Source organism: Pseudopipra pipra, chromosome 13 (assembly GCF_036250125.1).
Source record: "Pseudopipra pipra isolate bDixPip1 chromosome 13, bDixPip1.hap1, whole genome shotgun sequence".
Lineage (NCBI taxonomy): Eukaryota > Metazoa > Chordata > Aves > Passeriformes > Pipridae > Pseudopipra > Pseudopipra pipra.
The window spans coordinates 1,622,817-1,647,057 of NC_087561.1; the positions used below are offsets into that span (position 1 = coordinate 1,622,817).

General features: G+C 49.4%; 1 protein-coding gene across 1 annotated transcript; it reads left to right on the forward strand.

Annotated features, from left to right (window-relative positions):
- The first annotated feature begins 7,949 nt into the window (after window positions 1–7,949).
- On the forward strand, window positions 7,950–13,926 carry LOC135421268 (type-1 angiotensin II receptor-like). Its single transcript, XM_064669554.1, has 2 exons — window positions 7,950–8,374; window positions 12,173–13,926. The coding sequence occupies exons 1-2, from the start codon at window positions 8,337–8,339 to the stop codon at window positions 12,858–12,860; spliced, it is 726 nt and encodes a 241-aa protein (XP_064525624.1). The 5' UTR covers window positions 7,950–8,336; the 3' UTR covers window positions 12,861–13,926.
- Window positions 13,927–24,241: the final 10,315 nt, after the last annotated feature.

Below are 24,241 nucleotides of genomic sequence, written 5' to 3' on the forward strand. Positions count from 1 at the left end.
TTGGGTGGTTTTCCTCTCTTCTTGTTGATTTAAAAGGTAATAAGCAAAGGGAAACCCCCCTGATGAGCAATGAGATACTTCACCAGGCTCTTTGTTCCAGTGTGAGTTCAGATAAGGGCACCCCGTGTCCCAGGGGCCTGTGATGAGATGCTCCCACAGCTACCAGTGCCACCTCCAGCCCTCCTGTGCCCCTGCTGCTTGAGCAGATCGTGGCAGATACCAACAGGGAGCTTTATCAAACAGAAGTTTTGGTTTTAATTGTTCCAACCTCTCATTTCCTGAATGTCAGGGGTGGATCTGCCTGAAAATAATCCATGTTCTCAGTCAGAGGTAGGAGTTGTGGGGCCTCCAGCTTCACATCGAGTTGGTTTGAGCCCATCCAGTTGTTATCCACTACTCCCAGTCTTCCCAAAACTCTGTCCCATCCTTTCTGCTTGGATTTAATTACATGTGTTCTCAGTCTCCAGATGAAGTGTCTGGTCTGGGCCAGCTATCAGCTCCTTATCAGCACCAAAAGTGCCTTCCCTGAGCTGTGAATCAGCCCTTCAATTATATAACTGCCTGTTCTTATCTGATATTCTGAGAAGTTGATGCTTTTTGGGGTTTGGGTTTTTTTTCAATACTCAATGAAGAAGAATTTGACTGTTTTTCTGCCATAACTGAACTGCTCTGTGCAGATCAGGCACACAAAATGCCATAAACAGGCTTTAGAATGGAATAGTCACCTGGATTGGGAAAGGAAAAGGGAGCAGCCAAGGAAGCTTTTTTTCTTAAAAAAGATGAAATTAAATCACACAAAAGATCATCTCCCTTGTGATCCCTGGTGTCTAAAATGCAGTGGTATTACATGAGCTGGTGGGGGCTGGGGACAATCCCAGTTGTCCTTGGCCAGGCACTGCCAGGGAGAGGAAGGAACTGGGATCAGACTGAGGGCACCAACAGGCCATGGAATGACTGATCTCCAGTGAAATACAGCTGCCATTAAATGCAGAACTTAAAGCTTCATAATCATACTGACTCAGTTTTGGCAATGGGATTTGAAGTCCAGAGATAAAGTCTCTGTTTCCATCCACCTGAAAATCACACAAAATACAAAAATACTGCCAGAAACAAACTTTGATATGGGGGATGACCAATAACATCTCCTGTCCAGAGATCAGTGCAGCCTCTGCAAGACTGGGACGTTATTCTGTTGGAATTATTGGCTTTTTAGTCTCTTCCAGTAAATGAATGACCTTTTAGTCTCTTCCAATAGATTTTAAGCACCAAGAAGCAGCGAGCTGAAGGACTGCTGGAATTACCACCCAGTAAAGACTAGAATTCATCACCCATTGCCAAACAACATCTTAAACCCCTTTGTGCTGCTTCTGCTCCATCATCCTGTGAGTTAGAGAGATGCAGGTCACTTCAGTCAATGCCACAGGTGGACACAGGTCTTTCCCCAACTTTCTATGAGCTCCCTGAAGTCATTTTTATGAGTTTTTTTTTTCAAATTGGCCATACTTGGGGTACATGGATATATAAAGCAGCCCAGCACAGCTCTATCTGTTTGGTCTGTGGCTCTTTGGGCACCAAATCCCAGCTGGCTTTGCAAGTTCAGGCTCAAGAGTGATTTCTGGCCTTGGGCTGACACCAAAGCCCACAGTCAGCACCAACCCCATCTTGGGAGAATTCAGATTTCTGTGCAAACACCTCCACATATCTGCATATCATCCTACACCATAAAAATTGGCCTTTTTTGGCCATCTGAGGACTTCTGAGACAAAGCAGCCACGCTTCTGTTTAAACTCCAGGCTGCCACAGGCAAGGGGCTGATGTCAAAGGCTGTTTTTCAGACATTGTGCTCAGTCTGCACAGCTCCTCCCTGCCTGGCAGCTCTGTAGCTGCTCTTCCACCTTTCCTCATGTGCACCAAAACCTCCTGCAAGTCCTGGAGGGTGGCTGTGGGCCATGTGCTTTGTACCTGCCTGTCCCCAGGGAGGGCAGGAGACCTGCCTGCTCAGAGACAACATCTGCAGAATATGGAGCATTCTGTGCCCAGCCCTAACAACTGATTTCTGCATTGTCTTCTCATTTGTCCATCCACATTCAAGTCCTCCCATTGCTTCAAAAATCCAATTTCAGCCTCTCATTTCCACTTTTACAGAATTAGAACAGAATTATAAAAGCATCAGGCAGATGTTTTCCCCACTCTCAGCCTTTCCCTGCAGGAACCACAAGCCATTAGTTCAGCTGAAATCTTGGCTCCCCTCATTATTTATTTAATTGTACTTTAGTGCATTATTCCTTCTATCCTGTGTTTTCCTTCTGATTTTTCCCACAATGCTTTTTTCCAAGCCCCAGCAGGACTCCACGGAACAGGATCATGGTTGTTTATCCTTTATTTTTGTTTTGCAGAGATTTGGGAAGGAGTAGCTCTTCCAGCAAACCCACAGGGCCGTGTCAGGGCAGAACCAGCTCGAGGACCTGCCTCATCCCTGCCATGGACCTCTCCCAGCACTTCTGCACCTCCACAGCCACATGGACCACTCCAGGAGCAGCAGGTGTGTCCTACACCCTGCTTTACACACCCCACTGCTCTCTTCAAAAGAGAGGAAAAGGCAAATCCCAATAAAGCCACAGGAAGCTGGGAATCCTTCAGCCTTCTCTGTGCAGTTGTGGTGATAACCAAGGTCACACCAGGCTGGGCTGGTGGGGACACAGGTGACACCATCTGCAGCTTCAGCTGGCACTGAAAGCCAGTTTCTTCTGATAAACACTGGCCCTGAAAACCCCAACAGACTTGTGGCAATGCCCCCATTTAACAGATTTGTTTCTCCTCCGACCCCCAGACTCTCCCCAGACCTTTTATCCTCTCAGCTCCAGCAGAGTTTGTGACCTGCCAAGTGCTAAACCCCAGAAATCCTGATGCCAACTTTCCCTGCTCTTAAGACCTGAATTTCTGTGAGCAGCAACCAACATTTTCCTCTCTCTTTCCCTGGATCACAAGAGCTTCAGCTGTCCCAGGGGGTACAAAGCTCTCTTCCACTCCCACCAACCCCCTGTCTCAAACAAATTGGCCCAAACTCTGTCTTTTCCATAAAAAAACTCCAACCCTAATTGGTTTTTACAGTGAATTGAGGATTTTCATGAAAACCAAAACATTGAATCTTTCACAAAACATTTCTTGGGGACAGTAAAGAGGAATCTCAGGATATGGGCTGGGATCTTCTGGTCCTGGCTCATTCCCAACCTTTGGAGCCCGTTGGCACATGGGGCTGGTCAAGGCCATGTAACCACCCCCTGGGCCTCCCTGTAACCTCTCTGCCCACCCCACCATGGTACCAGGCTGACACAGACCCTCCAGAAAGGATGTGATTTAAGAAAAATTCCTTGTCAACCAGAAATAAACTTTTTTATGTTAAAGGGCTTTGCAGTATTTTAATTGCAATTTAATTGCTATTTTAATTGCGATTTTATCCAAAAATAAACTTTTGAAAACTAAAGTAGTGCAGCAGCAATGTGCAAAAAAAAAAAGGAGAGACAGGACAACAGGAGAGAGGAAGCAAAGCACAAGGTGAAAAAGCAAATATGGAAAGGGAAAGGCAGGAGGAGACACAAGAAAGGTGTCAAAACACTCACCTCTCACTCCTTGCTTGGTCCCTCATGCAGGACTGTGCTCACAGGAGAAGGAAGGGTTTCCAGCAAGTCCTGCAGCCACGGAGCAGGTGAGAGCAGCTGGAGCAGGGCACTTCCAGGGCAAGCGTCAGGAAAGGGGGATCACCTGTGCTGGAGCCCTGCTGGGGTGATGTGCAGGATCCTCATCCCTCTGAGCCAGGCACCAAGGGAGAAGGGGATTGAAGGCAGGCCCATGCAGGGAAGACACAGGTCTCTGTGGAGACCTGAGCTGAGGGTGTGCTGGAGAGGCAGATTTTGGCCAGGACTAATTGATGTATGAACAACTCCATCTCTCCCCTTCACCAAATCCCAACTGATCTGGCCAAATCCACTATTCTCTTCCAAGGTGACCTTCTCAACCTCAGCTGAGCCATTACTAACAATCCCTTCCCTTCCTGCCCTCCAAAGTCACCCCCCCACCCCTCCCTGACCAAGGGAACGACACAAACCTGTGATTGCTCCCGAGGAGCTGCTGTGGGACCTTCCAGGGCTGTGCCCAAACTGAAAGGCTGAGATGGTTCCCAGGTGGCTCTGGGTTCAACCTGCCCAGGCTCAGCTCCATTATTGCCCATCCAAAATGTGGAATGAGAACACAAAGAAATCTTGGCAGTGTTTACACACTCTCTCCACAAACACCCCTAAATGACTCCCTCAGGACAACCGTGATTCCAAGTGCATTTCCTCGGGTTGGCACTCAGGCTGCTCCGGTCTCCTCAACTTTGGCAGTGGTGCAGTTTAGGTCTCTCTTTTAATTAACTGATTTTCTATGGAAGTCATTTTTATCTCTGTGGTCCCACTAGGAAATGATTTGTCAGATGTCCAAATCAAACACATTCACCAATACGGGAATTGAAGGAGTAGCACAGGATTTGTTTCCTCCTTTCATTCCTTCAGGCAACAATAACACTCAAAATAGCTCCTAAGATTGTTTTCTAAAGAATAATAAATTTTTCTATCTGTCAGGCAACTTCAGCTGAAAATAATATGTCAATATTCAGAGAGAAGATTTCTGGAAAACACTGGAGCAGGACCAGGAATTCCTCGTGCACTTGTTTCAGCTCATGATGGATGAGGGGTTGCTTGGTGACTGCAAACATGATGCTCTGGATGGAAATGGATCATGGCATCGGAGCTGTTGCTGCTGGTTTGGGACTTGCAGCTGGGCTCTGACCCACAGGCTTCACCTGCTCAAATCCTGCCCCACTCCAGCCTTGCCTCTGGCTTTATCCTGGTGGGATGAGGGAGAGAACTGGGAAGGCAAAACTGAGAAAACTGTGGATTGAGACAAACACTGCAAGATTGTGGCTTCCTGCTGTGGGTCCACGAGGGCAGACAGTGATGGAGACAGTCCAGCCAGGAGCGTGGCGAGCTCGTGTGGGTGAGAAGGTTCAGCAGAAGGCTGAGGAAGCCTGTGGCTTCCAGGGGAATTCCTGCCAGGCTCATCCCTGGAGATGAGCCGAACAACAGAATGCTGTGACTCAAAGGAAAGCACGTCCCCAGAACTCAGCTGACCCCAGACTGAGCTGACCACGGAGCTGTGGCTGTTGGGAGCCCGGGCACGAACGAGGGACTGAGGTAAAACCACAACATGAACAGAAATAAAAGGGCCCAGAGGTGTGTTCGTGGCACAGCACAGAGAGAAACCCCTGAGCTCCCACCAAGGAGGGTTTGAGCAGGCAGGGGCAGAGCTCTGCAGGGCCAGAGCCCCAAGGTCTGACCTGCACTGGGGGTGCTCAGCCTTTCCTGCACTATCCCTTCAGAAGAGTTGTCAGCTGAGAATTTCCAAACTCACTCCAAATGCTCCCAAAGCTACAGGCAGCTGTAGGGATTTTTCTGCTCATCTTCTTAGGCCTGGCTGAAGGACACATCCCAAAGTGCTGTGACCATGATCATTTCCACATTGGGAATGTGAGTCAGCAGAGCCAGAACACACTGAGATTTGCATTAACCTTCTTGCACCCAGCTCTTCCCTCCCAGTTTTATGAATCACCACCATCTCTTTATGCATTTTATCTGGTAGATTTTATCTTCATGGATTTGATACCTTAGACAAACAGGATTGTGCCATCAACATTTTCCCTGTCTCCCGTAAGGAAACCCTTCCTGCCAGCTATGCAAAGTGGGCTGATGAAATCCTGGAAACTTGTTTTATTGCTGGAATTACTGTCCACGAGGAATAAACATTACTTCAGTAATGCTCTGTCCCAGCATTTGTCCTCATTAAAAGGTAATTTCCTTTTCTATAGTGGAAAAGGAGAAGAAAGGCAATCAAACAAGTGAGGGGATTATTTCCTTTGCTGGTGAGCTCTTTGGAAAGGCAAAAAGAGGAAACCTGTGTTTTTGAGAGAGCTGTGAAATATACCCAGGTCACTCATCTGGGGGGAGATCTGACAGCAACTGCTCTGGTTTCTCAAACAACCTAAGAGAAAAATAAAATGAGAGTAAAACACGAGAAGGGCAGCACAGGCTGTCCACACCAGAGCCATAAATCAGCCCAGGGCTCAGGATGGGATGGCACCACTTCAGGACAGATAAATGCTTGACCACCAAGGAAGAGGAGTTTGGACCTGTTTTGTAGGACCAAGCTGCAGAGTTATTTGCAAAGAAAATTGTCTTCCCTCAGTTTCCTCGAAATCTTCAAGCAGTTTCAACAAAGCTCCTTGAAATGCAAGACATTCAGATGAATGGCTGGGCTCTGGGCCCACAGAAGCTGTGGCTGCCCCATCCCTGGGAGTGTCCAAGGCCAGTTGGACAGGGCTTGGAGCAACCTGGTCCAGTGGAAGGTGTCCCTGCCCATGGCAAGGGGTGGGACAAGGTGAGCTGTGATGTCCCTTCCCACCCAAAGCATTCCATGAGATGGCAAGAGAAGAGTGGTGAAAACCCTCAGGGGTCAAAAGTGGAGTGGAGTATTTTAGACAGAAGAAAACTGAATTTTTCTTCCCTGTGGCTCAATTCTAAATAAATTCTGTTGTATTTCACCTGCTGAGGGGAAAAAAAGAGGAGTCCTCAGCTGCAAAGGGCACTGTAACCACTGTACAGGGCCAGCCAAAGCCTTCAAACAAAGGTGCAACCCAAAACAAACAGGTTATGGAAAAATCCTGGAAACCACCTCACACCAAAGAGAAATCAATTGGAAAAGCTGTGTTTGCATTGCAGGAGACACCGGTGGGTTCAAAGAGAGCCCATCAGCCCTGGGGAGTGGTGACCAATGTTAATCTTTACCAAGGAAAGATTAACTGTGGGAACCGGGCAAAGATTTCCCCGCTGTGCCTACGGCCGGTCCCGTCCCTCTGCTGGGCACAGCTGGGTCCAGACCCCCCTTCCCACCCTCCCACCTCCCCAGACAAAGGGGTTTGTTGCTGTTCTCACAGGCTGGGTGCCCCTGGGGAAGCGTTCTGATGAAATGGGTGGTGCCCCAGGCAGGCCGAGGGCTCTCGTCTTATCTTTCCGCAGTCGTGATGAAATTCTGAGCTGCTGGCAAAGTGGGCACAGCACCTGCAGGGTTGGTGCCCTTGCAGCTGAGGGTTCTGCTCTATCACCACGGCAGGCAAGGAAAATAAGCAAATGTAACAGGAGCTGTGAAACACAACAGAGGCTGTAAAATGTCATAAAACACAAAACTGCTATGGGGAGTCTCGGGCGAAAGCTCACTCATTAAAATCAAATATAGAAGTGAATATTTATACACTTAAATCAAAGTACAAATTATATTAGTCACCAACCAGACCAATCCCTATTTCCAGGGACTTTGGCTTTGGCAGATGTTCTCCCAAGAGCCCCTGTGCAGACCCAGGGTTGCCATCATGCTCTGGGCAGGGAGGACAGCACTGGGCTGCCTTCCCCTGGGGGAACAGGGGTGACAGAGCTGTGCAGCACCCAGAATTTCAGCATTTTATCTTTTTACAGCTCTTCATCCCTTCAAGAAGCGATGAGGGCAATGGTAGGACTGGTGTTGGACAGGCAGCAAACCCTCCCTGTTGATCAGAAACCATCACAGCCTTTAGCTCCCTGTTTTCATGTCCTGGCTACAGCAGATCGACATCCAGGACAGGGCTGGGAGCTGTGGTTGGGGTTCACGTGGCTGTGGATGTATCCCACAGTGCCTGTGGGATGTTCCTCCACTCTTCACTGATATCTCATGCAGAGACTCCCCAAAACACGGATGAACTTGGCTTCCATCCAACATCACACCTGGAGAACAACCAGGAGCGTCAGTTCAATGTCACCCCCATCCAGCCTGGGTATCCCAGGAAACACCAACACAAACACTCCCTGGGAGAGCCCAGTCCAGCTCCTCATGCCAGGGGACATCCTTTCTTCGCTCAGAATAAGTTTTTTACTCATGGATAACCTGTGCTGGCTCAGCCAGACGAGTGCAGGGTTGCACCCTGTGATCTGCCCCAGCTCCAGCCTGATTCCCAGGAAGTGTCTGGGGCTCCCCTTCCACGCAGGGCATCAGTTTTTCCAGACAGCTGAAAGTTAATGGCTCTGCCACGAGCCCAGTGAGTAATCCTTGTGAAACCAGCGCCGGGGAAGTTGCCCAGCCAAACAAATTCTGTCACTGTGGCTCGGTGCTCTGACGTGGTGCTGAACGTGCAGCACTAGATATAAAAACCAGGAAACAATCCAAGGGAAACGGCACATTTCGGCTCTGCTGCAGGCCAGACACAGGACACAGGGATGCAGAAAACTATTCCTGGCTGCTTCTTCCAGCAAATGTAAGTATTTTTCCTCTTAAACTAAATAGTAGCACTTGATTACAGTCAGGATATTCCATGGGAATCTGCATTCCCAGATTTTTTCTCCTCTTCTGTATATTCTTTGACACCATTCCGGGAGGAGTTTTGAAAGGAAGTATTTGTTTAAGAGTGGGAGGTGATTTTCTGTCAGATTACAACAACAGAAGTTACTATTAATTGGAATTTGGGAAGCGTGTCAGAAGAGAGATTCCTGTGGAAATAAAACCTGTACCTCTGAAAACGCAAAGTGTTGGTTCAGGAAAACTCCCGCGAGCTTGAACTGAGGGTCCATCCTCCCAAGAACTGTCCAGGTGTCACTGTCCACGTGCAGGGATCCACAGACAGCAGGAGGCTGCTTTGAAAACTGTAAAGAAACAGATGAATTGGCTCAGGTTTCCTCCTTCACCAATTCTGGAAACACTGAGGAAACAGCCCCCCCATTCCTGTTCCCAGCTGGCCCCATCCCAGGCATGATCCCACCTGCCCAGGCAAAGGCAGAGGGGAGGCTCTGCTGGTGGGGAGCATCTGCTCCCCCTCCCCAGGGCCCTGGGTGGGCTGGCAGGAATTCCCAGCTGTGGGTTGGCTGTGGATGGGGAGATTGGCAGTGGGACTCAGGGGAACCACACGGGAGGAGCCTGTGCCTTCAGCCCCTCCTTGTGCTCCCTGCACAGTCTGTTCTTCATCCAGTGCCTCCTCAGCCTCACCTCTTTGAGGGCTGTGTCTGACCAGTGCCGTGCCCCGGGTGGATCTCTGGCACCGAGCTTGGGTAGAGCAGCAAGGACCGTGCCCTCTCACCATCCTTGTGGCCCCCAGGCAGCATTCCCTGCCTCCTGCCACCATTCCCTGCCTCCTGCCACAGCCCAGCCCGTGCCCACACGGCATTCCAGAGGGTGTGTGTTGGCAGGTGCCAAAACTCTGCTGGGAGGCACTGGAGCTCTCCATGAGAGAGACCATGAGAGAGCACCCAGCTCTGCTTAATACACTAGAGCAGATGTATCCAAACTGCATTTGGAGCAAGAATTGGAAATTAGGATGTTTTTTCCCTATCAAACATCCCCAACTGCCTGTGTGGTGACACAGGGGCCTGTCCCTGTCCCTTGGCCCAGGGTGTCACCTGTTTCCTTACCCTGTGCCCGGATTCCTTCGGAGGTATGAAAAGCGTCCCCGCCTGGGGACAACCTGTGACCTGCTGGCTGGGACACCCAGGAGAGATAAACATCTAAATCCCCTGTGGCCAAGGAGGAAATCCAACCTCCAAACCTCGTTCTGCTACATTCTGGATGCAGTTCTAAGCACTAAATCACAGTGTGAGAGAGGTGGAGGGAGGCAGGAGGGAGCCCTGACAATGATCCCGTGACAATGATCCTGTGACAATGATCCCGTGACAATGATCCTGACTCCTGGGCCAGCTGGGGCTTGGCAGGCAGGACACCTCTGCCATGTCTCTAACAGAAAGTGGGAAGGCATTTTCCATCCAGGAACTCCAGTTCTTTTCCAAAGGACAGTGTGGAAAAGAACACTCCTCCTTAGAAGAGCTGATCACCAAGCCCTGGGTGTAAGATAGGACCCAATGTCCAGAAACTCAGAGTTAAAATGCTCCACAGGGACAAGATCTCCTGTAAATCCAGCCATTGGAGGTTGTAAAATAAAAAAAAAGAACTTTATCAGGGCATATGGTTTATCTCCTCAAAAATATCTTAATGAAAATATACACAGACATTTTGCAAGAAAAAAATAATGATAAAACATTCTTAATGTACCTTTCCAAAGGAGTAACTTGCTCGAGTAACAAGATAAATCAGGATTTGCCTGTACTTATCACAAGTTTGTTCTCCTCCACTTGTAGCCAGGGAGCTGTATGAGCTTTCACACTGTGGATCCACGTGGGTTTGATCCAATAGATCTCAATTTTATTGGTGCTCTATCAAAACAAATGATCAAACCAATCACAGAGTCATTAAGGTTGGAGAAGACCTCAAAGATCTAAGTCCAACCAGTGCTCAGACAGCAATGGTCAGAGATTAACCCTTCCCCTTCCTCAGTGGAGAAGCAAAGCCCACCTTGGGCAGACAGGGAACACCAAAGGGGCTGCACCAGGACTGGGCTCAAAGCACCTGGACTTAATGGGGAGAGCACAGACCACTGATTTTGGAAAGATTTTGCCTTTGCCACAAAATGCACAGTCATTTTTCTACTTAATCACTGTGGAAAATGAGGGGAGGATGAACCAAATCAACTTCAGCTGAGGTACAGGGAGAAATTTTCCCTCTCCCTTCCCCAGAGCATTCCCGTAGCAAGTTGGATCAGATACTTAAAAGACAAAGGAGAACAAGCACATGTGAACCTCAGGTGAGTCAACCTGGTACAAATCCAGTCTCTACAGGCAATGGGAATCCCAGTCTTAACAAAATTGGCTCGGGACCTTTCAGAGGAATCACTCAGGATTATCATCAGCCCATCAAAATTGAAACCAGGCAATGACTAAAGCAACCAGCCAGACCTGTTGGGTAACTGCACTGGAAAAGCTCAGTAGCACCAGCTCCAAGGTACTCCCATTGGGAATTCTGAGAATTCACATAAGGAGATAATTGCTCAGTATGAAAGAAATGGGATTATTACTCTTAGTTAAATCTCTGGGGCTCAGCCTCCTGGAAACTTCTTCAGTGACTGACACCTTTCTTGAGTTGTTGGCCTCAAAGCTGGTTACAGGCTTCAGCCAAGACCCTTACCAATTCCTTATTACAGTTAATGAAAATGCCCAAAATGTGAGATCTCTGCAGAACCCCACCTGACACACCATTCCTCTAGTTCCTGATAACGAGCCTTCCCTTCTATCCCATCCCTATGCATGACTTAATCACAGTTTCATCTAGTCCATATTTATTACCTTGTTCCTCCATAAAAATGCCTCATGAAACAATATTTGCACTCTTAATGAAAGTCAAGCAATGTGACACTTGCTGGTGCTCACCCATGAGATTGATGATCCTGCTACAGAAGGAAGCTGGGCCCAATAAATTTAACAATGTGAGACACCCACATTGTTCCTCCTTATCTCCTCTCTACCATTTAGATAACAATTTCCTTGTTTATTTTAGTAGAACTGAATTAGCAGATTCTTTTAGTATTTTCTGGCAGCTGAAGTCTTCCATTTTCTGGCTCCTCTTGTCCAACTCCTCCCTTTCAACCACAGGCCCCATCTTTGCTATTTCGAATTTTCAGGGATTTCTACCAGTTAAAACTTCTCAGTGATAACCATGGAGGGTTTCTCCCTTACTTCCATCTCCCACCTCACCTTCCTTACCTTCCCATCCTTGTTTCATGGCTCTTCATCTGATGGCTTGGTCCTTCCAACATAATTCTTATACACCTATGCTAATCTTTTATACTGATCTTCACCATATAATCCTCACTCATCATCTAATCCTCACTCCATCTCTTGTAAGCATCTTTCTTTCTTTTTGAGACCATAAGAACTAATAATTTAACCCAATTAACCTCTTGGTGGTGTTTGTAACCTTAACCTACACAGGGATAGCTCCCACTCACTCCCTTTCAATGCAATATCACACCAATTATGCTGCTACCTAAAAATACCCAGGCACTTTACAAACTTCATTCCTGTTTAAGATATGAGTGTGTAAACACCAGCTCAGGTCCTGAGCTCTGAGTCATCTCCAACCAGTTCCTGACACTGGAATGTGTTTGTACACTTTGCCTGGAATCTATCCCACTAATTTTACATTTAATCACCCTTTTTTTTCTGATGTATTCTAGGTATTCTTCCTTAAGTGGCATTTTGATGGAGAGAGACCACATGAAAGACCTGAGGAGATACCTGGCACTTAAATACATCCAATACCTTGTCCTGTCTTCTTCCCACGCCCTCAGCACCCTGCTGGGCCTGCTGGGCAGCGTGTACACCATGATCACCCTGCAGTCTGCCAAGGTTTCCTCCAAGTCCACTGCAGTCCTCATCTCCAGCCTGGCCAAGGCAGACATGCTGGTTTTGGTGAGCCTGCTTTTGCAGGTGGGTTTATGGACCTCCGGTGCCGGCGTCTCGCCCGTGGCAGCTCTGGCGCGGAACCTGCTGACGGCGAACGCCCACGTGAGCTGTGTCCTGCTCAGCTGTGTGGCCCTGGAGGCCTATCTGATCACCTTCCTCCCCACGGAGTCACGGCACCTACGGACCGTGAGGAACGCCAGGATGGCATCCAGGCTCCTCTGGCTCCTGGTGGCCGCAGAGTGTGCCCTGTTCCAGGCGGACGATCTCCTGACGGCCGGCGGCGCCTCTGCTCCCACCCACGGCCCCTGGGCCCTCTTGTCTCCCCTCCCCAGCACGGCTGCGGCCCTTCTCAGGTCCCTCAGTTACATCCTGGGCATTCTCCTGAGGATTTTCAATGTCTACATCTACTACAAGATATTTTTCAGCGTGTCTAACAGGTCTAGGCTAAAATCAAAGTAGAGCCTGTTCCCGGGGGATGCGGCGCCGTGACAGCCAACAGAAGGTTCTTCAAACCAGTTTCAAACCATTGGTTTGGAAACTGTTCAATAAGCAGGACCAAGGCTCGTGTTTGGGCTCCCCATGGAGTTTAAACCCTCCTGTTTCCTGGTGCTGTGGTTATGGAGGGGAGCTGGGGCTGAGGAGCCCCTGGGCACTGAGCCAGCTGTGTCTTTGGTTAGACTTTATTCACCGTACAGGTGGAACAAATGACATTTCAGGAAGGGTTGTAAAGCAACCCCAATATTTTTTATAACAAAAGGGTGCTTAGAGGATTACTCAGGGATCTGTTGAGCCAATATGTAGTTGTTTACTAAAGACATGATCTATGTCCTAAAATATCTCTAACCCAGGTGACCCACCAGACTCAGCAGGTGGGATGGAGAGACAAGGTGAGCACCAAGCTGGGTTGGCTGGGCACTGAACAGGCTCCCCAGGGCAGTGGGCACAGCACCAAGGCTGCCAGAGCTCCAGGAAGGTTTGGATGATCCTCTGGGGCACAGGGGATCCTGGGGATGGGCCTGTGCAGGGCTGAGGGTTGGACTGGATGATCCTTGTGTGTCCCTTCCAACCCAGCACATTCTGTGATTGATTCTGTGAGAATCCCCAGTGCACAAGTGGCCATAGACACTTCCACCCACTCCTGCCCTTTGCCTGGGAGACACCCCAGATCCAGCTACACACGGTGCTGTTGGGAGACTGAACCTCTCAATATGTTCTGCCACCCCCAGACCGTGGCTGTGGAGCCAGCAGTGAGTGCTGGGTGCTGACAGGGCTTCTCAGGAGACCTGAAAGGAAGCTCTGCTGAGGGCTGGGCAACCACAAAAGGCAGAGCAGAAACACACTCGAGTCAATTAAAGCCCTTTGATGCGTGTTGTCGAACAAAGCTGATCCCCGGGGCAGGAGGGGTGTCCTGGTGCACTGTGATACACTGCTCTTAGTCTTGAAATGAGACACTCTCAAGAGGGATGAAATGCTACTTGAAGTGCTGTAATTAATAAAAATTGGTTTTGTTAAAGCCTGTGCATTATCTATTACAAATGAGTGCTTTTTTCTGAGGTTCTGCTGCAGTTTCAGCTCCTCCTGCCGAAGCTGAGGCTGAGAGGGGACGATCCCACCGGAGCCATGTTTGGTGCACAAGGAACACGGGGGTTTTAATCTCTGGATTCACCACTTGGCTCGGGAATTTCTTCTGCCTGATCATCCTGGTGAGGGTTTCTGCTCACAGGACAATGACTTCCTCAAGAAATTAATGAAAGCAAAGGCTAAGTGTGTCTGAGTCGTGGTCAGGCTGAAAGGGCAGGAGATGCTCCACAAGGAATTTCTGGGACAGCACACCAGGCTGTGAGTGATCTGCAGGGCTGGAACACCCAAAGCACTTTGCAGTCAGTGACAGACCCTTTATTCCCTTTGTTCACATCCTCATCTGAAGTTTCCAGACTCCTGAAAGAAGGCAGATTCCTCTACAGCTGGACCAACAGACACGAGCTGTTTTTATCTGCCACTTGAATACAATTCCCTGAGTGTTTTTGGCTGGTTAATGAACAAGCATATCCCATTGTGGATGTAGCTGTGGCTCTGATGTCAGGTCACTCTCTGCCAAAGAGCTCAAAATCTGCCTTTGCCAAGAGCTCAGAATCATAAAATCATGGAATGGTTTGGGTGGGAAGGGATTCTCATCCAGTCCCACCCCTGCCACGAGCAGGACACCTTCCACCAGCCCAGGTTGCTCCAAGCTCCATCCAAGCTGACCTTGGCCACTTCCAGGGATGGGGCAGCCACATCTTCTCTGGGCAATCTGTGCCAGCGTTCAGCTTGGAGCTATTTCCTGCACCAAAACCCCAATCCATCCTCTCCAGGACCACAGAAGCTTTTCTGGGGTGCAGGGAGAGGCACCCTTCCCTCTGCAGCTGGGAATTCCAGTGGAAGGCATGGATGGACAGGACACAGCTGGCATGGAGAAGGCATGTGCCTCTCACAAGATCTGTGTCCTGCTCCCACAGGACACTGGAAGTGTACAAACTTTGCCTCTTGGGAGAAAACTGGTTTAGATTTCAACTCTTTCAAGTGTGTGTCGGCGACAGGGATTGCATCGCTGCAGTAGCACTGTATGAGCAGAAAGTTGAAACCAAAGGAAGTTTGGAATAGAAACATAATGATGCACAAAAAGGGGAATTCCCATGTCGTGGGAATGACCAAAATTGTTAAATTACACCAGCTACTGTGTAGCTGAGGCTACACAGTGTTTGCCTCACTTAAATCATTAATGCAAGAAGGGAACCGTTCTCCTACTTTTCCTGGGAAGACTCATTCAAAGAAAGTTTGATAATAATTCAAAGAAAGTTTGATAATAGTCCACGGAGCTGTTTCTGAGAAGGAAAGAGTCAGATAGGAAAATATGTTTCTACAACTGGGTCATCTTTCAGAGATCTCTTCTGAAGCACTGATAATCCAAACAAAGGGCTTGAATTTAGATCTCCCACAAGCCACATGAGCAGATTGAACTGAAGAGATGGGCTTGCTCCCTGCAGTAAATCACGTCGACAGAAGACATTGAGAGTTCTTGGGAAATGTTGGTGTTTTGTTATCAGTGCATCAAAATTCTGGAAAATTACGAGAATCTGGGTTTCTTCTAACACTTGCTGGCTCCATTTCCTTTAACTCACAGCTATTTCTCCAAATGACATTTAAAATAGCTCTGAGGGTGTTTTAGAATGACACCGAGTGCTCTCGAAAGCTCAGGGAGATATTTGGCGGCGGCGGCGGCTCCAGTTGGGAATGTGTGAACAGCACGTGGTGCTGAGCAGCCCCGGCCGCACCGAGGACACGCCGTGTCCGACACGTCCTGCCGAGGGTTCTGGCTCTGCACCCTTGTTCCTCTTTGCTGCATCACTTCTGGAACCGCTCCCGGCCGCGGCGATCGCTGCTCTTGTTTGCACATCGTGCCCTCTGCTGGGAGAGGGGTGGTTTAGCCCAAAGGAAAATCCTCCTCTCTCGTCCTGGCAGATTCCGGAGACTTGTGCCAAGGGCAAGGAGTGACAGGGCAAGGGGGAATGGCTTTAAGCCGAAGGAAGGGAGATTTAGATGGGATATTGGGAAGGAATTCCTCCCTGGGAGGGGGGGGAGGCCCTGGCACAGGTTGCCCAGAGAAGCTGTGGCTGCCCCAGCCCTGGAAGTGTCTAAGGCCAGGTTGGATGGAGCTTGGAGCAACCTGGGCTAGTGGAAGGTGTCCCTGCCCATGGCAGGGGGTGAGACTGGATGAGCTTTAAGGTCCCTTCCCATCCAAAGCAGTCTGTGACTCCATGCTGTGGCACATGGGAGATGGGAGGTGACAGCTCCACACCTGGTCCCTCGATGGCCCCTTTCCCCCTTTCCGCCTCAGCCCTCTGCCACACGACCCCTATTTATCCCAGCCTGGCTTTGTGACCTCTCCCTTGCAAGCTGGAACTGTGCCAAATAAATCCCCCAGGGGTTGAACATCCACTCCTTTGCCCCCAGGATTATTTGGGGTAGGACAAGCAATGACATTGCCACACACAGTCCTGCACTGCTCTGCAACCCTCCAGCTCAGGCTCTGGAGGTACCTGTGGCCAGGTGGGAGCTTTCTGTTTGTCAGAGCAGTGTGATGGTGTGTCACACCTCAAAAGGGAATTTCTGGGTGCAGGAGGGGGCAGAGCAGGGCCCTGCCTGCACCCCACAGTCCCGAGGGTGCAGCTGGGAGTGGCCCCGTGGGTCACACGGCCAGGGCACAGCCCACGGAAAGCTCCTCGGTGACATATGGTTTGGAATTTAACAGGAGCTTAAGGGGGGATCAGATGACTCCATGACTTGGAAGTCACCTGGCGAGATGATGTTTGCAAAAAGCAGAGCTGGATTCCAGCTGCATGGGCCACACTCCGGCCTCCCAGACACATATCTGACAGGATAATCAGGGGGAAATGGGATTACAGGTGCAGGTGTGGCTCTGGGAGGCCCAGAGAGCTGAGTTCAGACACACGCAGAGGCGAGGGTGCGACAGGGATGGGGACGGACCGAGGTGACACACGGTACATTCTGATTCCCTTTCTCCCCTCCCACTGATCCCTGTGTCTTCCTGAAATTAGGCTGGACAGGCACCCAACCAGAAGCATCTGTTTCTCCTTTTAGTGTCAGCAGTGTAAATAAAGTGCATTTGGGATGTTTGGATTCCATAAATCTATTGGTTTTGGCTGCTCTGCGGGGACGCAGCCGGGCTCTGATCCCGTGCCAGGCACACGGGAGCTGTTTACAGAGCGGGGTGACTGTGGGGGAGTGTGGGACCCTGCCTGGCACCTCAGGAACTGTCATCTCCCCCTGGCCCTTCGCTGAAACAGCTCCTGGAACAGCAGCTGCTGAAGGGAGGGATGGAGCTCCCAGGGGCTGGGGGTGCCAGCACACCATGGGTGGCCCTCACCAGCCTGCACAGAAGGTTTGGGCTGGAAAGGACCTTTAAAGGCCACCTAATCCAAGCCCCTCCATGGGCAGGGACACCTTCCACTACACCAAGGTGCTCAGAGCACCATCCATCACCTTCCCATCCTGTTGCAGCCTCACTCCCTTTGGCTGCCTCCTCTGACACGTTCCCCTGCCAGACTCGTGCTGTCACCACGGTGGGGAGCCAACATCCTTCGGGAAGGGTTTGTCTGTCCGGCCTCCAGCACAAACCTAGTCCCCAGGGTGGGCTAAATCCTCCCTGCAATTTAAAAACGGTGACCTGGGGCACTCACCCTGCTACTGCTCTGAGTCCTGGCGCTGAGTTTGGGTGGAAAATTGAGCACCTCAATGGTTTAAACCAGGGCAGATTCATTGCCACAGGAGCTACCAAACAATGACTTAAATCTGATGCTAGTTCATTTCTTTTTGTCTCTTTTGAATAGTGGAGTAGATATATACATTCCTCGTGACTTTTCCTTGTTAACTTGCCTGCTTTTCCCCAAAGGATTGTTAATGGCCTCGAGAACACGAAAAACAGGCATTTTCCTTGTAAACACAGCAGCCCAGTGGTTTGCTGGAATTCACCCCAGAACAGAACCACCCTCGGGTTAGGAGGTCACACTATAAGCAGATACTTTACCATAGTTTTACATTTTCAGATCGAGGAACACACACAAACACATGAGATTTCCCTTTGCCTGCTAAAGGAAAGCAGGGGATGTGAATCCAGGTGGACACCGACCCTGGTGCTGCCTGAGGGCTGGTTTGGGGCCCTCCAGGGCTTGCAGACCCTGATCCCACGTGGCCCCAGTTCTGTGTTTCCCTCCTGTGCCTCGTGGACATCAGAGCCACGACCTGGCAGCTTTTTTCCAGTCTCCTTTCCATAGGATGATCTGTTTGTCCAGGTAGTTCAGAGGAAGGTGAGGAGGAGGAGGAAGGGATGCCAGCCCCATTTGCCCTTCAGGCTGGAAGGGTGGGTTATGGTTTGGACTCCCCCACCTGCGTGTGGGGGTGCTTTCTGCCTAACAAAGGTCAGTCGTGGGGCTCCAAACCTCCCTGTTGATCATCTACATGAGAAAATGCAGCTTTGCCAGTCCTGTGGCTGATCCAAGATGAGGGAGAAGCTCAGCCCCAGCAAGACAGAGATGCTGCAGAATGGAGGGGTGTCATTCCAAAGGTGAGCTTTGTCCAAGGAGATAAAAAACAAAGAATGGGAAAAAACATCAAAAGGAGGGGGATTTTCTGAGAAGAAAAAGGGCTTTTCTCCGAGGAGAATCAGAGGGGGGAGGCACCAGGAGCCCGTGCAGCTCATGGAGCTGCTGACCTTCAATCCAGGCAGAATCTGCTCCTCGCTGAGGTCAAAAGTTGTATTTGCTTTTTGAGAAATGCCTCAGCTCCTTTATCCAAGAGCAACAACCCCGCGTGTCTCGGGGAGGAGGGAGCGGGGAGGAGATTGCAGGCTCAAAGTGGGATGGAATAACAGCTGAACCACGGCCCCCACTCGTGCAAACCCCCGCTCCGAGCCTGGAGAGGCAGAGCTGCCAGGACCCGCCGGGCTGGGGCAGGGCTTTCACGCCAGCCGGGGCCAAAAGCCAAAGAATCGGCGACTCCTGCCACTAAGGATGGATGCTCGCCCGCGAGGAGCTGCTCACCCGGGAAGCTCAAACTCTGGAGGTGGATCCTGAAAGCGCAGCTTGAGCCCTGATCGCCCCAAGTGCAGAAAGGAGGGGTTGGGGGCTGGGGAAGCAGCTTCGAAGCCATCAGGTAGAAAAGTGGGACAACACCTCAAAACTGAAACTGCAGAACGGGCTCAGTCACCTTCAGATCCCTGAGAAATTTCAGCCTCATCTCACTATTTTTTCCCATCTTCCTTTGTGTGGAAAACACTGACATTACTCCCTTAATTATTTGTATGTAAACCACTCCATAATCTATTTTAAAGTGATTTTTGAATTCAGTTATCTGCACATTTCATTGACAAGGCAGGAGACACATAAAGCAGCTGAAAGAAGAAAGGCATTTTTGAATACCTCCATGGATAAAGAGTCCAGATGAAAAGCAGATGTTGGAGGCAGCTGCATAAAACAAATATTGAGGAGGCCAGAAAAGAGATCCTAAAGAAATAACATCCCTAGTGATGTGCTCCTCCAGAACATCTCTGTGTTGCTGGTTAGAGCAGACAGGGTTTTTAGCCAGCCAGGTTTTTAGGCAGCCAGATGTTAAGCCAGGTTTGCCACCCCCACCTTTGGGCTCCCTGCTAAAGCTCTGCCAGTTTGTAGCCCCCTTGATGCCTCAAAACTGCCCCAAAAAGCATCACTCCAGTCTCCTCTGGGGCTGGGTGATGGCTCCACACAACCTCCTGATAAATCTGGTGAACCTCACCCTCTGCCTTCACTCTTCTCCCCTCACTCCCTGGGATGTGCTTATGTGAGTTATGGTCTCCTTGAATTTTCATTAACAACAAGGAAATGAAAGAAGAAATTAATCACAACTCCTGCTCTCCCCTTCCCTTAAAAGGGGAAAAAAAGCAACAGAGGGGGGAAAGAAAGGATTAACGAGCTGCAAAATAAAAGATCTTTGTTTTCCCTACAAGGTAAACCAGGCTTGGTAATCGTCTTCATGAAATCCTTCCAGATTATTGCAGCTGTTAATTAATCATGAACAGTCACCTCTGTACAGCCCTACCTTCCCCATCAGCAGGGGCCACTCTGGTGGGGATGGTGCAGATGTCAGAGCTGTGCCATGTCCTGCTGCAAGGCCACTGGGCAGTGCCCTCCTGCCCATGCCAGGGCCAAGGAGGAGTGTCCACACTCGTGAGAAAATTGTCCCCACATTGTCCCCACATTGTCCCATGTTGTTCCTGTGGCCAGCAGCCCATTAACACAGGGCATGTTGTGCCCTAAACCCCTGCCCAGGTTCCCAGAATCTCTTATGTTGGAAAAGCCCTCTGAGATCATCGAGCCAACTGTACCTGCCTGGTACAAGCTCCAACCCCATTTGAGCCCCCCCCAGTTCCTTCCACAGGGAAAAGGGTGGTGAAAATGTATCAAAAAGACATTAATGAGGTTTTTTTCACAGTATAAAATTGAAAAAAACCCCATAAACCCAAGTTGTACGACGAGATCAAGGCCAAGGCTTGACCCAACCTCCCAAGGAGCTCTCCCACTGTCCTGGAAAGGCTTTCACTGCAAAGGGATTCACCACACTTGGAACTGAGGAAAGGAAAAATCCACTTTTCTTTCAGTTTGGCCAATTTGCCTTCCCCAGCCCCGTGGATGGTGCTGCAGGGTGAGTTCTACCACTGAAAGCATGAGGGGCCACCAGGCCTTCCCACCCCAGGAAATCCAGCCATTCCTAAGGACTGCAGATGGTTTCAGCCCAAACTTAATACAAAACACAGCAACAAGGCCTTTTTTCCCTAATAAATAAAACCTATAATAATCACAGTACAGGGTACTGCAGAGACCTGGTGATTAAACACACCATGAGACTCTTGGCCCCTCTCAATAAAATATAAAACTATAAAGAAGTCAAGTTCCTGAGTCCCAAATCTGCTTGTCATGGCAGGTTTCTCTTCAACACAAATGTTGAAGATGCCACATTTCATTGTCTGCAAGAATTCTCCAGGGAGAAGAATTCAAGCAATGAAAATAGTTTGGCATTTGACCAACTATTTAAAATATTTAACAATGACCTTGAGAATTATACAAGGATCCAGTTAAAGCCATAGTTTAAGGGGGAAAAAAAAAAGGACAAAAACATGTTTCCTTGCAGAATCTGGTCCTAATGTGTGTTTACTGCAAAGCTTATCTCAGCTGTGCTCTGGACACAATGAAAATGAGCTTAAAAACAAAGGAAAAGGAAACAAGTTTAACTCCTCGTCTTCAAACTACTCTGTGACCCCGCATGTATTTGGGAATTAACTGAATTTTCAGAATCCCTGATCACTTCATTCCAAGGAGTCGAGCATTTGCTCAGAGCAAGGACAGTGACTAAACCTTAGCCTGATGAACAAGTGGGAATTTTTGTTATTCCTGAAAAGGATCTTTGTGGCTCAGTGCATTCACAGCAGGTCCAGCTGGAGGAGGACACGAGCTGTGGGTCTGCCTTGGACAAAACCCCTCAAGGCAATCCCAAGGGAATATTCCAAGGCACAGACTCCTGTACTTTCTGGATGAGGGCAGGTTGTGTGGGGAAGCCCAGAGGAGGAGATCAGAGCTCCTGGCATTGCCAACATGCTCTGGGGGACCAGCAGCAGTGCAGGGCCTGGGCAGGGCTCTGGGGAATGGATGACAAGTCTCATTTATCCTTTGTGGTTTCCAGCCAAAGAGGGAACATAATTGTCCAAGAGGAGCTGAAAGCCACTTCCCTGGCCAGTTAAACTGGGCACCACAGGGCCACCTGGCTGTGGGGAGAGGTGGGAGAAGTGGGCTCATGTCACCCTGGGGTCCCTGTTCTCCACATTTTGGGCACAAACGACTCAGTCTGGTGTTCCCCCATCACTGTGTTGTTCTGCCACTGAACAGCAGCTGCCTCTACTTTGCATTTTCACTGCACATCCCTTCAACTTCAGCACATTTTAAGGTTTCTTTTGTACCAAGATTGCAATTCAATACATGGGGCCATCTGAGTGCTGCTGGGATATATTGTCTGTGTGTCAGAATTGTTCCTTTCTTCTTCTGCCAACCTGAAAAACAGCCCCTGGAGCACCAGGTGTTCCTTCTGCATGGTTTTTGTGGTCCAACAGACAGGAAGAGGGGCTTTTAGGTGGGGAGATGCCATTTGTCCTCACACACCCCTGTAGCTGAGGGTGTAACGTGTGTCTCTCCTCAGTGCTGAGAAGTTGTGTGACTTCTTTTTCCCATATTATGGGCCCTGCTGGAATTCCTTGTGTTGCTTAGCAGGTGTATCCCCAGAGAGGGAACCCACACCACAGGCCCAGGGAAGCAGAGTGCAGTTGTGTTTTGGGTCAAACTGCAAGGAAATGGGGGTTTCTCCAAGTTGGAAAGCTCAGAACAGGGTGAGAGCACAGGTGTGAGGGCTCAGGGTACCCTGTGCTTTAACCTCTGCTACCCCTTACCTGCTTTTAATGGATTATGGACTGTCACCTGCTTCCTTATTTCCCAGAGACCCAGGAATTAGAAAGGAAACCATGACCACCTTGGTTTGCCAGCACAAGGCCCTTTGCTTCAGTGTCTGCATTTAGTTTTGGCCACAGCTTTGCACATTGAGAGGATCTTCCCCAGGTCCCAATCACTCAGTGATGCTCTTCCCATAAATTAACAGAGGGATTTGGGAAATGCCAAAAAGCTTCCAGACTTTCAGCCACACAGAAAGATAAACCAAATCATTTAAGTTATAATTTCCACTAAATGCCCTTTGTATATTTAAAAGACGTGTAGATGTGGCTCTTGGGGACATGGTTTAGTGGTGGCCTTGGCAGTGCTGGGTTAATGAAAGAAATTAAAGAATTAATTAAAGAAACCCCTAAACCCAACAATATTTTTTTTATTACCCTGTACCTCTCAGGAGGCTGTAGGAAACCACGTCATGGATCAACACTCCGAGTATTATTCAAACAAAGATCAAAACAAGCACTCCAAACCTAGAGAGCACAGCCAAAGTTATGCAAACAACCCCAGGAGACCCACAAATACCAGCAGACCTTGCAGGGGCTCTGCTGAGCCTCAGAGGGCCTTAACACACAAGTGTTTGGGGTAGGTTGGGTTAAAAAGACCCTTGTCGTTATTTAGGACTAGAAACTGGGTGAAATCCATCTGAGCCTCCAGCAGCATTTCTCACCATCTTCATAATTCCTCATTTTCAACCTTACAAGGCCAAGTTGGACAGGGCTTGGAACAACCTGGTCTAGTGGGAGCTGTCCCTGCCCATGGCAGGGGGTGGAACGGGATGACCTTTAAGTTCCCTTCCAACCCAGGGCTCTCCATGACTCTTAATTTCCCTTAATTTCCATAAAATGTACACATGCTCTGCATTTATTTTCTGCAATATTTGCATTAATTTTTAGCTCACTGGGTGTGTTAAATGCTTGCTGTTGTCAGTAACGTGGCTTCAAAACAATCTTTGGATGACTTTGTGAACTGGCTGCCAGCTGGACAGAACGTGGAACCGAGGTCCAACTTTCTAGTAACTGTTTGTCAAAGAAAACGAGATTTCTTAAGGGATGTGGAAAGTTTTCCTAAGATTTTAATCGATTTTCCCCTCTGTCCTCAGTTTTGGCACCTGCCATGGATCCAGCAGGACTTGCTGATGGATGGCAGGGACATGGAAGGTCAGAAGAACATGTCCAAGACAAAACCCACCCCAGCAGCTGTCAGGCCTCGCCTGGTGAAGGAAAAGCAGCACAAAGACTGTTCAGCACAGGCAAAGAACGAGCTTATCTTGATTATCGAGGCCACAAATTAAAAAGGCATTTATTCCCAGGATAAAACAAGCCATTCCCAGCCCAGGGGTGCAGGGAGGGTCTTGGTGCTCTCCCCACAGCTGCAGTGGTGTGACAAAGTCCTGGGGACAACGTGCCAAACACGTTCCCCCTCGTGCTGGGGAGATAAAGCACATGGTGAGGGTTTCCCAAACAACGAGACCCAGTCGCACGAGGCTGCACTAATCACTTCCATGTGCCTGTTACTGCCTGACAGGGCTGCAAGGGAGGCAAAGATCAAGAGGCTGGACTGATTCGTGCTTTTCAGCAACAACCCTACAGATCTTTATTAAATCCTGAGAGCCTGAGCTGTGCTGGCACCTGCTCCGGCCTCACACCGCTCAGCGCGGGGCTGTGGAGCATCCCAAACCTCCCCAGCCCTGCAGTGTGTTCGTGGAGTAAGGGAAGCTGGGGGGACACCTACAGCCACCCAAACCTAGCCCTGAGCTGG

Coding starts and splice junctions, on each gene's coding strand:
- LOC135421268 (XM_064669554.1), top strand. CDS start 8,337: ATGCAGAAAACTATTCCTGGCTGCTTCTTCCAGCAAAT. Junction 8,375..12,172: donor GGCTGCTTCTTCCAGCAAAT/GTAAGTATTTTT, acceptor GATGTATTCTAG/GTATTCTTCCTTAAGTGGCA.